The following is a 13,987-nucleotide window of genomic DNA, read 5'->3' as shown; positions in this document are numbered from 1 at the left end:
CTGGGGAGAGTGGCTGGGGGAGGGGGTCTGACTGGGGTCTGGGGAGGGGGACTGGGGAGGGGGTCTGGGGAGGGGGTCTGGGGGAGTGGAGTCTGGGGAGGGGGGTCTTGGGGAGGGGTTTGTTGGAGGGGGTCTGGGGGAGTGGTTGTGGGGTCTGGGCGCTGGGGGAGGGTTCTGGAGCAGGGGAGGGTTCTCGAGTGGACCATCTGGTGGAGGGGGCGGATTCTGTTTCCACTGTCTGGACGGTGGACACTGTAATTAGGTTCCCCTTGCTTCAGGTGGCCTGACCAGAGGACAGAGCAGGAATTTGGTCGAAATCAGCTCCGCCATATTTCCCAGCCTCTATCGCTCCGCTGGTGCCCCAAATCAGGGAGTTACAAGATGGAAATCTATCCATCTATCTAATCTACTAAAAAAGATGTGTGGCCCAGTTGCTTGAAGGGTTAACCTGAGATTTAATCCTGCCATTGAGGGGAATTCAGTGTTCCTGTACAGGCATGCTCGTACAGGAAACACAGAAACCTAGCATGCAGGTACAACAAGCAATAAGAAAGCAAATGGCACGTTGGCCTTTATTGCAAGGGGGTTGGAGTACAAGAGTAAGGAAGTCTTACTTCAATTGTACAGGGCCTCGGTGAGATCACACCTGGAGTACTGTGCACAGTTTTGGTCTCCTTATCTAAGGTCCTGCATAAGAGATTACCGTGTAAAGTTAAGGCACGTGGAATTGGGGGCAAGATATTGACTTGGATAGAGAACTGGTTGGCAGACAGAAAGCAAAGAGTTGGAATAAATGGCTCTTTTTCTGAGTGGCAGGCAATGACTAGTGGGGTACCGCAGGGATCGGTCCCAGGACCCCAGCTATTCACAATATATATTAATGATCTGGACGAGGGAACTAGATGTAATATATCCAAGTTTGCAGATGACACAAAGCTGGGTGGGTGGGTGTGCTGTGAGGAGGATGCCGAGAAACTCCAGTATGATTTGGACAGGTTGGGTGATTGGGCAGAAGCATGGCAGATGCAGTATAATGTGGATAAATGCGAGGTTATCCATTTTGGTGTCAAAAACAAGGTGTGGCGACACGCCACCACTGGACATAATCCGCTCACGGCGGCACGGGCAGTTTAAGCAGATGCCCCCAGCCGGGGGCCCTTTCCTCCAGCAACTTGTTTCCCGCAGGGACAGGCTGCCGGGAGCACTTCCTGTCTGGGGAGTATTTAAGTGGATGCGCGGGCTTTTCCAGTTTCTCTTTGCCATGAGGTAGAATAAAAGCAGTTGTGTTTTACTAGCTCTGGTCTCGACTCCCACGTTTGCCGCGGTATCTCAACACTGGTGACCCCGACGCTCAGGACGAATCCTAAGCTAGCATGGCGGATACAAACGCAGCCACGGTTAAACTACCGGACTTTTGGGAGAACCTGGCCGAAGCCTGGTTTGTTCAAGCTGAGTCCAGATTCCGGCTGAAACACATTACAGTCGATGCCACAAAGTACGACTACCTCGTCTCCTCTCTCACCTACGCCACAGTCCCCAAGGTTTGGGCAGCGCTGCAGGATCCACCACCGGAAGGCAAGTACGAACATCTGAAGGCTGCGCTCCTTAAAAAATTTCAAACGTCCTCTTATCAGCGCAACTGCCAACTCCTTGACCTCCCCGGCCTTGGTGACGCTTCACCCTCGGATCTGCTTTCCCACATGCTGTCCCTCTCGGACGACAAAAACACCGGCACCCTCTTTCGCACGCTTTTCATTCGGCAGCTCCCCGCCAGCATCCGCCCGCTCATTGTGGAGTCTGGCTCCACGGACCTGAATGACATAGCCGAAAAGGCCGACCGGCTGCTCTCTGCACATTCCGCTCGCGACGTCGCGCCTGACCTCACGGCAATGACCACGCGGTCTTCCCGGCCCACTAGGCCCGACCGCCCTACCACTCCGGGTCACTGCTACTACCACACCCATTTTGGCACTAGGGCCCAACGCTGCACGCCACCGTGTACTTTCAAACCCCCCTGGCCCCCGCGATGGCCGCGGGGCAAAAGGGGCCTCTACTGTAGGTCACCGATGACAGAACCAACCGCCGATTTCTGTGCGACACAGGGGCCCAGCACAGCATCACCCCCGCCTCCGCCCTCGAAATCCAACGCGGCACACGGGGTATCACGCTGGCCGCAGCCAATGGCTCTGACATCCACACATATGGCACCCGTATGGTCACGCTCGACCTAACGGGCCGCCGCTACCGCTGGGAGTTCCCCACAGCCAAGTTCCTCTGCCCACTCATCGGCGCCGACTTCCTACGCGCCCACGGCCTCCTTGTCGACATTCCGAGGCACCGCCTCGTCGACATCAACACTATGGCCCCCATCCCCGGCGCATTCACCCCGGCCCGTTCGGCCGGCCTGACGACCTACTGCCTTGCCAGAGCCACGGATGACTACTCGGCATTCCTAGCCGAGTTTCCCGCCCTCACTAACCCGACCATTTCGGGCAAAGCCGCCAAACACGGTGTGGAGCACTATATTCCCACCACCGGCCCCCCAGTTTCTGCCCACGCCCGCAGACTCAACCCGGCCAAGCTGGAAATCGCGCGGGCCGAGTTCACCACCATGGAACAACTCGGCATCATCCGCCGCTCCAGCAGCCCTTGGGCCTCGCCCCTCCACATCGCCCCCAAGCCCGGCGGAGGCTGGGGCCCTTGCAGGGACTACCGCCGCCTCAACGACGCCACCACCCCCGACCGATACCCGGTGCCACACATCCAGGACTTCTCGGCCCGACTGGCCGGATGAACCGTCTTTTCCAAGGTCGACCGGGTGCGCGGTCACCACCAAGTCCCCATACACCCCGCGGACATCCCCAAAACGGCCGTCATCACCCCATTCGGCCTGTTTGAGTTCCTGAGGATGCCTTTCGGCCTCAAGAATGCAGCCCAGGCTTTCCAGCGCCTTATGGACTCAGTCCGCCGGGACCTGAACTTCCTATTCGTCTATCTAGACGACGTTCTCGTGGCCAGCTCCTCCAAACAGGAACACCTCGAACACCTTCGCATCCTGTTCGGGCGCCTAGCCGAACACAGGCTCATCCTCAGCCCGGCGAAGTGCCAATTCGGCCTAACCGAGATTGATTTTCTTGGTCACCACATCACCCCTGCTGGGGCCGTCCCCCTGCCTAACAAGGTGCAGGCCGTCCAGCAATTCCCCCGCCACACAACCATCAAGGGCCTCCAGAAGTTCCTCGGGATGGTGAACTTCTACAACAGGTTCATCCCCAGAGCCGCAGCCCTCATGAAGCCCCTATACGACTCCCTCCGAGGTAAATCCGGCAAGATGGACGTAGCCTGGACCACTGACACATCAGCCGCCTTCGACGCCACCAAAAACGCGCTCGCCGACGCCATCCTGCTCGCGCACCCGAGGGCCGATGCCTGGGTCGCGCTCACCACCGACGCCTCCGACCACGCGGTCGGCGCCGTGTTTGAGCAGTGGGTCAATGGCGCGTGGCAGCCACTTGCCTTCTACAGCTGCCAACTGTGCCCCCCGGAGGTCAAATACTCCACTTTCGACCGCGAGCTTCTCGCACTCCACCTGTCGGTCCGCCATTTCAGGTTCCTCCTGGAAGGCCGCCCCTTCACCGCGTACGTGGACCACAAGCCGCTCACATACGCGATGGCCAAGCACACCGAACCCAGGTCCGCTAGGCAGCAACGCCAGCTCGCGGCCGTGTCCGAGTTTACTACGGACATCCAGCACGTCTCCGGTAGAGACAACGTTGTCGCCGACTGCCTTTCCCGTCCCGCCATCTGCGCGAATCACCTCGCGGTCGACTACGCGCAACTAGCAGCGGCCCAGCTCACGGACCCAGACCTCCTCTCGGCGGCTACCAGCCTGCCAGGGCTATGCCTAGCCAAGGTCGCGCATGGGACCGCAGCCACGGCAGTCACTTGCGACGTCTCACTCGGCCAACCCAGGCCGGTCATCCCTGCAACCTGGCGCCGCCGCATCATCGATGCGCTCCACGGGCTCTCCCACCCGGGTTCCCATGCATCCGTCAAACTCCTCTCCCAGCGCTTCGTCTGGCGCGGCCTCAGCAAAGATGTTCGGACTTGGGCCACCTCCTGCCTCGCCTGCCAACGGGCTAAGGTACAGCTGCACACAAAATCACCCCTGGGAGACTTCGAGGTACCCAGCCGCCACTTCGACCACGTACACGTCGACATCGTCAGTCCTCTGCCGCCATCGCAAGGCCAAACTTATCTCCTCACGATGGTCGACCGCTACACACGCTGGCCTGAGGCAGTGCCGCTGACCTCCACCACCACAGCCGACATCGCCAGGGCATTCGTTAACACCTGGGTTGTGAGGTTCGGCGTACCGGCCGACATAACCTCCAACAGAGGCGCTCAGTTCACCTCCAAACTCTGGACGGCCACAGCACGCTACCTCGGGGTGACGCTCCACTGAACCACGGCGTACCACCCGCAGGCCAACGGGCTTTGTGAATGCTTCCACAGGTCACTCAAGGCTTCACTCCGCGCCGGCCTGCAGGACAGTACCTGGACTGACCGCCTACTGTGGGTGCTACTAGGCCTATGCACCGCGGTCAAGGAAGACCTCCAGTCCTCGGCAGCGGAGTTAGTCTGCGGACAACCGCTGCGCATCCCAGGCGAATTCCTTCCGGACGCTACCACGCCTTGGTCAGCCGAACAGCAGCGGCTCAACTCTTTCTCTTCCGCTCAGCAGTTCGCCCCACTTCCGGTCAACCAACACGGCAAACTCGCACCTCACGTCCTGCCAAATTTACAGCAGGCGCGCTTCGTCTTCGTGCGACACGACGCGCACCGCGGGCCCCTGCGACCCCCATACGATGGACCGTACGAGGTACTACAAACCGGGGACAAGGTCTTCAAGCTGCGACTCGGCGACAGGGTCGACACAGTCTCCATCGACCGGCTCAAACCAGCACACACAGAACCAGGGAAACAGGTCCCCGTGGCCCGGCCTCCAACTAGAGGCCGTCCCGCCAGCAAGCCAACACAGCCGGCGGTGAACCGCCCGGCCCCACCAACTAGACCGGCGACCACTCAGAGCCGCTGCGGCAGAACCATCAGACCACCGTCACGACTCGTCCACTCCTCCTAAGCGGATTCTGTGGGGAGCTCTGTGGCGACACGCCACCACTGGACATAATCCGCTCACGCTGGCACGGACAGTTTAAGCTGACGCCCCCAGCTGGGGGCCCTTTCCTCCAGCAACTTGTTTCCTGCAGGGACAGGCTGCCGGGAGCACTTCCTGTCTGGGGAGTATTTAAGTGGATGCGCGGGCTTTTCCAGTTTCTCTTTGCCTTGAGGTAGAATAAAAGCAGTTGTGTTTTACTAGCTCTGGTCTCGACTCCCACGTTTGCCGCGGTATCTCAACAAAGGCAGATTATTATCTGAATGGTAATAGATTGGGAGAAGGGGAAGTGCAATGAGACCTGGGCATCCTTGAGCACCACTCACTGAAGGTAAGCATGCAGCTGCAGCAGGCGGTTAAGAAGGCAAATGGTATGTTGGCCTTCGTAGCGAGAAGGTTTGAGTACAGGAACAAGGATGTCTTGCTGCAGTTGTACAGGGCCTTGGTGAGACCACACCTTAAGTATTGTGTGCAGTTTTGGTCACCTTATCTGAGGAAGGATGTTCTTGCCATGGAAGGAGTGCAGCGAAGAATCACCAGGCTGATAGCTGGAATCGCAGGAATGACGTATGAGGAGAGATTGGGTCGATTGGGCTTGTACTCGCTGGAGTTTAGAAGAATGAGAGGGGATCTCATTGAAACTTACAAAATTCTAACAGGACTGGACAGACTAGATGCAGGAAGGATGTTCCCGATGGTTGGGGAGCCCAGAACCAGGGTTCACAGTCTAAGGATAAGGGGTAAGCCATTTAGGACCGAGATGAGGAGGAATTTCTTCACCCAGAGACTGGTGAACCTGTGGAATTCTCTACCACAGAAGGCAGTAGAGGCCAATTCATTAAATATATTCAAGAAGGAGTTGGATATATTTCTTAAGGCTAAAGGGATCAAGGGATATGGGGAGAAAGCAGGGACAGGGTACTGAATTTGGATGATCAGCCATGATCGCATTGAATTGCGGAGCAGGCTCGAGGGGCCGAATGGCCTACTCCTGCTCCTATCTTCTATGTTTCTATGTTTCTATGAAGGATATACTTGCCTTGGAGGCGGTGCAATGAATGTTCACTAGATTGATTCCTGGGATGAGAGGGCTGTCCTATGATGAGAGATTGTGTAGAATGGGCCGATACTCTCTGGAGTTTAGAAGAATGAGAGGTGATCTCATTGAAACATACAAGATTCTGAGGGGGATTGACAGGGTAGATGCTGAGAGGTTGTTTCCCCTGGTTGGAGAGTCTAGAACTAGGGGGCATAGTCTCAGGATAAGGTGTCGGCCATTTTAGACTGAGATGAGGAGGAATTTCTTCACTCAGAAGGTTGTGAATCTTCGGAATTCTCTGCCCCAGAGGGCTGTGGATGCTGAGTCTTTGAGTATATTCAAGGCTGAGATGATAGATTTTTGGACTCATGGGGAATCCAGGGATATGGGGATCGGGCGGGAAAGTGGAGTTGAGGTTGAAGATCAGCCATGATCTTATTGAAGAGTGGAGCAGGCTCGAGGGGCCAAAGGGCCGACACCTGCTCCTAATTCTTATGTTCTTATGTTTTCCCAAAGAAGAAAATGTGGCCCTGAGGGGGACTGCGACCCAATCTGGCACAGCTCACTTCGGAGAGGCATCTCGATCCATTGACGGCAATGTAGCCATGTATTGGAGAAAGGGTTCTTGCTCACACACCCCAACAATGGTCACCCCGTGGTGGAGACTGGATTTAAAGCAGAAGTACCTGGTGTCTTCAGTTATCATCACTAACAGAGCAGACTGCTGCTCGGGACGTCTCTCAGGAGCCCAGATTCACATCGTCAACTCGCTGGAGGAGAAATGAAATTCCAACACACTGTAACTATCCAGCAGCGAGCGCCGGGACTGTTAATGCTGGGCATTAGTGGAATGTGTTGTATGTTTGTTCAGGAAGTTTAATTGTGACTGATGTATTGAAGAGTCCATATCCCGTTCTAGGAGCCCGTTGTGTTATTACATCGATCGATCTCTGAAACTCAGAGTGGCTCACAACATTCAGCTGGAATCTGTATTATAAACTCCCAGACCCTGTCTATGGCAAAATGCATTTTAAATCTACTGTAGTAACAGCTTGCATTTGTATAGTACCTGTAACATCGCAAAACCTCCCAAAGCGCCTCACAGGAGCGATAATCAAACAATGTTTGACACCGCGCCACATAAGTAGATAATAGGACAGGTAGGTAGGTTGTAAGGAGCATTTTAATGGAAGAGAGAGTGGTAGAGAGACGGAAAGGTTTAGGGAGGGGATTCTAGAGCTTAGGGCCCAGGCAGCTGAAGGCACGGCCGCCAATGGTGGAGGGAGTAAAATCGGGGAGACGCAAGAGTCATAGAGTCATAGAGTTTTACAGCACAGAAAGAGGCCCTTCGGCCCATCGTGTCTGCGCCGCCCATCCATCCCTGTCCAGTCTAATCCCATTTTCCAGCATTTGGTGCATAACCTTGTATGCAATGGCATTTCAAGTGCTCATCCAAATGCTTCTTGAATGTTGTGAGGGTTCCTGCCTCCACCACCCTTTTAGGCATTGAGTTCCACATTCCAACCACCCTCTGGGTGAAAAAGTTCCTCCTCAAATCCCCTCTAAATCTCCTGCCCCTTACCCTGAATCTATGCCCCCTTGTTATTGACCCCCCTACTAAGGGGAAAAGTTCCTCTTTGTCTACCCTATCTATGCCCCTCATCATTTTGTACACCTCAATCAGGTCCCCCGTCATCCTTCTTTGCTCCAAGGAAAACAACCCCAGCCTGTTTAGTCTTTCTTGATAGCTGAGGCGCTCCATCCCAGGTAACATCCTGGTGAATCTTCTCTGCACCCTCTCCAAAGCAATCACATCCTTCCTATAGTGAGGTGACCAGAACTGCACACAGTACTCCAGCTGTGGCCTCACCAGCGTTTTGTACAGCTCCATCATAACCTCCCTGCTCTTATATTCTATGCCTCGGCTAATGAAGGCAAGTAACCCATATGCCTTTTTAACCACCTTATCTACCTGTTCCGCTGCCTTCAGGGATCTATGTACATGTACACCAAGGTCCCTCTGACCCTCTGTACTTCCTAGGGTCCTACCACTCATTGTGTATTCCCTTGCCTTATTTGTCCGTCCAAAATGCATCACCTCGCACTTTTCAGGGTTAAATTCCATTTGCCACTTTTCCGCCCATCTGACCAACCCATTTATATCGTCCTGTAGCCTGAGGCTTTCCTCCTCGCAATTTACCACCCCACCAATTTTCGTGTCATCTGCGAACTTACTGATCATACCTTTTACATTCTCATCCAAATCATTTATGTAGATCACAAACAACAAGGGACCCAGCACCGATCCCTGAGGTACCCCACTGGACACAGGCTTCCAGTCACAAAAGCAACCTTCGACCATCACCCTCTGCCTCCTGCCACTCAGCCAGTTTAGGATCCAACGCGCCAAGGCTCCCTGGATCCCATGGGCTCTTACCTTCTTGACCAGTCTCCTATGCGGGACTTTGTCAAAAGCTTTACTGAAGTCCATGTAAACCACATCCACAGCATTTCCCTCATCCACACACCTAGTCTCCCCCTCGAAAAATTCAATCAGATTTGTCAGGCATGATTTACCCTTGACAAAGCCATGCTGACTATCCCCGATTAATCCTTGCCTCTCCAAGTGGAGACTAATTTTGTCCCTCAGAATTTTTTCCAATAATTTCCCTACCACAGGTGTTAGGCTCACTGGCCTGTAATTCCCTGGTTTATCCCTGCTACCCTTCTTGTATAATGGTACTACATTACCTGTTCTCCAGTCCTCTGGTACATCCCCTGTGGCCAGAGAGGTTCTGAAAATTTGTGTCAGAGCCCCTGCAATCTCTTCCTTTGCCTCCCACAGCAGCCTGGGATACATCTCGTCCGGGCCTGGGGATTTATCCACTTTGTGGCCTGCTAAAACCGCTAGCACCTCCTCCCTCTCGATGCTAATATGTTCAAGTATGTCACAGTCCCCTTGCCCGATTTCTATGTCTGCATCGTCTTTCTCCATAGTGAACACAGATGCAAAAAATTCATTTAAAACCCCGCCTACCTCATCTGGCTCTACACACAGATTGCCACTTTGGTCCCTAATGGGCCCTACCCTTTCCCTGGTTATCCTCTTGCCCTTAATATACTTATAAAACATCTTAGGATTTTCCTTTATTTTGCTCGCCAGTGTAATTTCATGGCCCCTCCTCGCCCTCCTAATTCCTTTTTTAAGTATGCCCCTGCACTTTTTATACTCCTCTAGAGCTTCTTCCGTCTTTAGTCTTTTGTAACTGCCAAAAGCCCCCCCTTTTATTTCTAATGCATTTTTGTATATCCCTTGTCATCCAAGGTTCCCGTTGCTTGTTGGCCCCACCCTTGACCTTTACAGGAACATGTTGGCGTTGTACTCTCTCTATTTCCCTTCTGAAAGTCTCCCACTGTTCTGATGTGGATTTTCCTACAAGTAGCTGCTCCCAGTCCACTTTGGCCAGATCCTGCCTTATCATATTAAAATCGGCCTTCCCCCAATTTAGAACCCTTATTTCCGGGCCGTCTTTGTCTTTTTCCATGACCACCTTAAATCTCACCGAATTATGGTCACTGTCGCCAAAATGCTCTCCTACTGATACTTCCACCACTTGCCCGGCTACATTCCCCAGAATTAGGTCCAGTACCGCCCCCTCTCTTGTAGGACTTTCTACATGTTGGCTCAAAAATCTCTCCTGGATGCACTTTAAGAATTCTGCACCCTCTAAGCCTTTCACACTCTGACTATCCCAATTTATATTGGGGAAGTTGAAATCCCCCACTATTATTACCCTATTATTTTCACACTTCTCTGAGATTTGCCTACATATCTGTTCCTCTATCTCCCCCTGACTGTTTGGGGGCCTATAGTACACTCCCAGCAAAGTGCTTGCCCCCTTTTTGTTTTTAAGTTCTACCCATATGGCCTCATTAGAGGAACCCGCTAATATATCATCCCTCCTTACAGCAGTAATTGACTCCTTAATTAATATTGCAACAACCCCTCCCCTTTTACACCCCCCTCTGTCTCGCCTGAAGATTCTGTACCCCGGAATATTGAGCTGCCAGTCCTGACCCTCCCTCAACCATGTCTCCGTGATTGCAACAATGTCGTACTCCCATGTGTTCAACAACTTCAGTTCATCCACCTTATTTGCAAGACTCCTTGCATTAAAATAAATGCCTACCAGCCCTACCATATTCCCTTTTGCCTTCACATATTTGCTCTGCCTTCCCAGCTGACTTGTTTTTTCCTCTGTATTTGGCTGTAAATCACCCCCTACTATAGCTCCACTCTGTACCCCATCCCCAGAATTGGAGGAGCGCAGAGATCTCGGAGGGTTGTAGGGCTGGAGGAGGTTACAGAGATAGGGAGGGGCGAGGCCATGGAGGGGTTTGAACACAAGGATGAGAATTTTAAAATCAAGACCTTGCTGGAAAGGGTAGAGAGGGAAGAGGATGAGCGAGGGGGAGAGAGGGAAGAGGACGAGCGAGGGGGAGAGAGGGAAGAGGACGAGCGAGGGGGAGAGAGGGAAGAGGACGAGCGAGGGGGAGAGAGGGAAGAGGACGAGCGAGCGGGAGAGAGGGAATAGGCCGAGCGAGGGGGAGAGAGGGAAGAGGACGAGTTGGAGAGCACGAGAAGAGGAGAGAGGGAGGGGAGGAGATGAAGTGAGAGAGATTCCATCCACATAATCTCTCAATGGAGGGAAGGAATTTTCTCAATGCTGCTGGGAGACAGGTCAGGGTGAAGAGCAGTGGAGCAGTAATATTTTGGGGGTCAGGGTGGGCGTGTGGACAGCAGGGCTGGGTAGAAAGTGTAAAAACATTAACATCAGTTGATTGACGGTCACGTAAGGTTGGGCGGAGGTGGAGGGCACATTAATGAGTCACATAACGTTACCCTTAGAGTAACACCTACAGGCGCAATGCCAATAGAATGCTGTGGCCACCTGTCTTTGTTCATAGATTAGATCGATAGTTAGATTTCCATCTTCCAACATTTGGGGCACTAGCAGGACGATAGAGGGTAGGAAATCTGTCTTAACTGATTTCTATCAAATTCCTGCTCTATCCTCTGGTCATACCGTCCCCACCCTTCTGCCAGTGGAAACAGTTTCTCCCTATTTACTCTATCAAAACCCTTCAAGGTTTGGAACACCTCTATTAAATTTCCCTTTAACCTTCTCTGCACTAGTGAGAACAATCCCAGCTTCTCCACATAACTGACGTTCCTCATTCCTGGTACCGTTCTAGTAAATCTCCTCCACACCTTCTCCAAGACCTGGACATCATTCCTAAAATGTGGTCCCCACTATGTTTATTGACTTTGCCCCGAGATCCCTGTATTAGGACCAGAGGGTTTGTTCCCAGGAATCCTTTGCAGCCGCAGGCCAGGACTAATACTCGATAATAATCCTGCCTCCAAATCAAAGGTGTTGCTATGAGAACCCGTATGGCTACTAGCTATGCCTGCCTTTTTGGGGGATATGTGGAACACTCTTTGTTCCAGTCCTACTCGGGTCCCCTCCCTCACCTCTTTTTCCGGTACATTGATGACTGTATCGGTGCCATTTCCTGCTCTCGCCCTGAACTAGACAATTTCATTCACTTTGCTTCCAATTTCCACCCTTCCCTCACCTTCACATGGTCCATCTCCGACTCCTCCCTTCCGTTCCTCGACTTCTCCGTCTCCATCTCTGGGGATAGGTTATTGACCAACATTCACTATAAGCCCACTGACTCCCACAGCTACCTTGACTACACTTCCTCCCACCCCGCTTCCTGTAAGGACTCTATTCCATTCTCCCAGTTTCTCCATCTCCGCCGCATCTGCTCTGACGGTGCCACCTTCCATACCAGTGCTTCCAACATGTCTTCCTTTTTCCTCTACTGAGGATTCCCCTCTACAGTGGTTGACACGGCCCTTGACCGTGTCCGTTCTGTCTCCCGCACTTCTGCACTCACCCCTGCCCCTCCCTCCCTCCCAGAACCACGATAGAGTTCCACTTGTCCTCACCTTTCACCCCACCAGCCTCCACATTCAACGGATCATCCTCCACCATTTCCGCCACCTCCAGCAGGATCCCACCGCCAAATGCATCTTCCCCTCACCTCCCCTTTCAGAATTCTGTAGGGACCGTTCCCTCCATGACACCCTAGTCCACTCCTCTATCACCCCCCTTCCCCTTCGCCTGGCACCTTCCCATGCAAACGCAGGAGATGCAACACATGCCCTTATACCACCGCCCTTCCCACTGTCCAGGGCCCCAAACACCCCTTCCAGGTGAAACAGCGATTTACTTGTACTTCTTGCCATTTAGTATACTGTATTCGCTGCTCACAATGTGGTCTCCTCTACATTGGGGAGACCAAACGCAGATTGGGTGACCGCATTGGGGAACACCTCCGTTCAGTCCGTAAGGAGGACCCCAAGCTTCCGGTCGCCTGTCACTTTAATTCACCGCTCCATTCCCACTCAGACCTCACTGTCCTCGGCCTCTTACATTGTTCCACAGAAGCTCAGCGTAAGCTCGAGGAACAGCACCTCAGCTTTTGATTAGGCACTTTACAGCCTTCCGGACTCAACATAGAGTTCAACAATTTCAGATCATAACCCCGGCCCCGATCATATATATATTTATTATCCACACTTTTTGTTTGTGCCTCCTGTTCTTCTCTCCCACATGGCCGCTGTCTTTCATTCTACCAGCGCAATTTATACTTCATCTCGAGCCATCCTTTGTTTCTTAACCTGCCCCATTACCATCTCCTCCCGCCTTGAATATCTCTCAATGTCTCTTAACCTCTCTGGCCTTCTATCCTATCACAGACCTTCCCTTTTGTTCTTTCCTCCCCTCCCCCATTTCCCAGCCCCTACACTTGCTTAAAAATCTGTTCCATTTCCTGCTTTTTTCCAGTTCTGACGAAAGGTCATCGACCTGAAACGTTAACTCTGTTTCTCTCTTCACAGATGCTGCCTGACCTGCTGAGTATCTCCAGCATTGTCTGTTTTTATTTCAGATTTCCAGCATCTGCAGTATTTTCTTTTTGTCTGGTTGACTCTTAACTGCCCTCTGAAGTAGCCCAGCGAGCCCTCAATTTGGATCAAACTGCACAGCAATGGTTCAAGAAGAAGGCCCACCGCCACCTTCTCAGGACAACAAGGGATGGCCAATAAACGCCGGCCTTGCCAGCGACGCCCATAGCCCGAGAATGGATTTTCTTAAAAATCTGGAACGCCAGGTGCATTTGACTGCTGATAGTGCTTAACTTCATCTCTTTCAGATGTGGAACGATCGGCTCAAGTTTACATATAAAAACATTCTCTTTTTCCTGCAATGGAATGGAGGGTCAATATGTGTTTATCGTCATCCCAGGAAATAGAAAAATTCTGACCCTTTGTGAGGTTGAGGTCTATGGGTCGAATGTCCCAGTGAGCGGACATTGTTAGTGAATCGTTTCTGGTATGTCCCATTTTTATTGTTCATCGTATTACATTTATCCTCTGTGTCCAATTCAACAACTTGCCTTTATATAGTGCCTTTAATGTAGAGAATCATCCCATGGCTCATTACAGAATCAAACCAATGTTCACTGAGCTAAAGATGATCATATTAGGAGGGGGACTGAAAGCTTGGTCAAAGAGGTAAAGTGTCAGCTTGCCTCAGTCTTCAGCACCTGAGTCAGAAGGTCGTGGGTTCAAGTCCCACTCGAGAGTCGAGAGCCCATCATACAAGCTAACACAGCAGTACAGTATTGAGGGAGCACCG

General features: G+C 52.5%; 1 protein-coding gene across 1 annotated transcript; it reads left to right on the top strand.

The window, feature by feature from the left end:
• Nucleotides 1-6,859: 6,859 nt before the first annotated feature.
• Nucleotides 6,860-13,668, top strand: LOC147101929 (pentraxin fusion protein-like). The gene is made up of 2 exons (XM_085965155.1): nt 6,860-6,984; nt 13,503-13,668. The coding sequence occupies exons 1-2, from the start codon at nt 6,860-6,862 to the stop codon at nt 13,666-13,668; spliced, it is 291 nt and encodes a 96-aa protein (XP_085821281.1).
• The last annotated feature ends 319 nt before the right edge of the window (nt 13,669-13,987 follow it).

The sequence above is a fragment of the Somniosus microcephalus genome, chromosome 23, assembly GCF_052327205.1.
Source record: "Somniosus microcephalus isolate GS21.2 chromosome 23, FLI_Smic_1.0, whole genome shotgun sequence".
NCBI lineage: Eukaryota > Metazoa > Chordata > Chondrichthyes > Squaliformes > Somniosidae > Somniosus > Somniosus microcephalus.
The sequence above is the reverse complement of the archived record's forward strand: the minus strand, read 5'-3'. Positions and strand labels throughout refer to the sequence as shown.

Coding starts and splice junctions, on each gene's coding strand:
- LOC147101929 (XM_085965155.1), top strand. CDS start 6,860: ATGGTCACCCCGTGGTGGAGACTGGATTTAAAGCAGAAGTACCTGGTG. Junction 6,985..13,502: donor CAGATTCACATCGTCAACTC/GCTGGAGGAGAA, acceptor CATCTCTTTCAG/ATGTGGAACGATCGGCTCAA.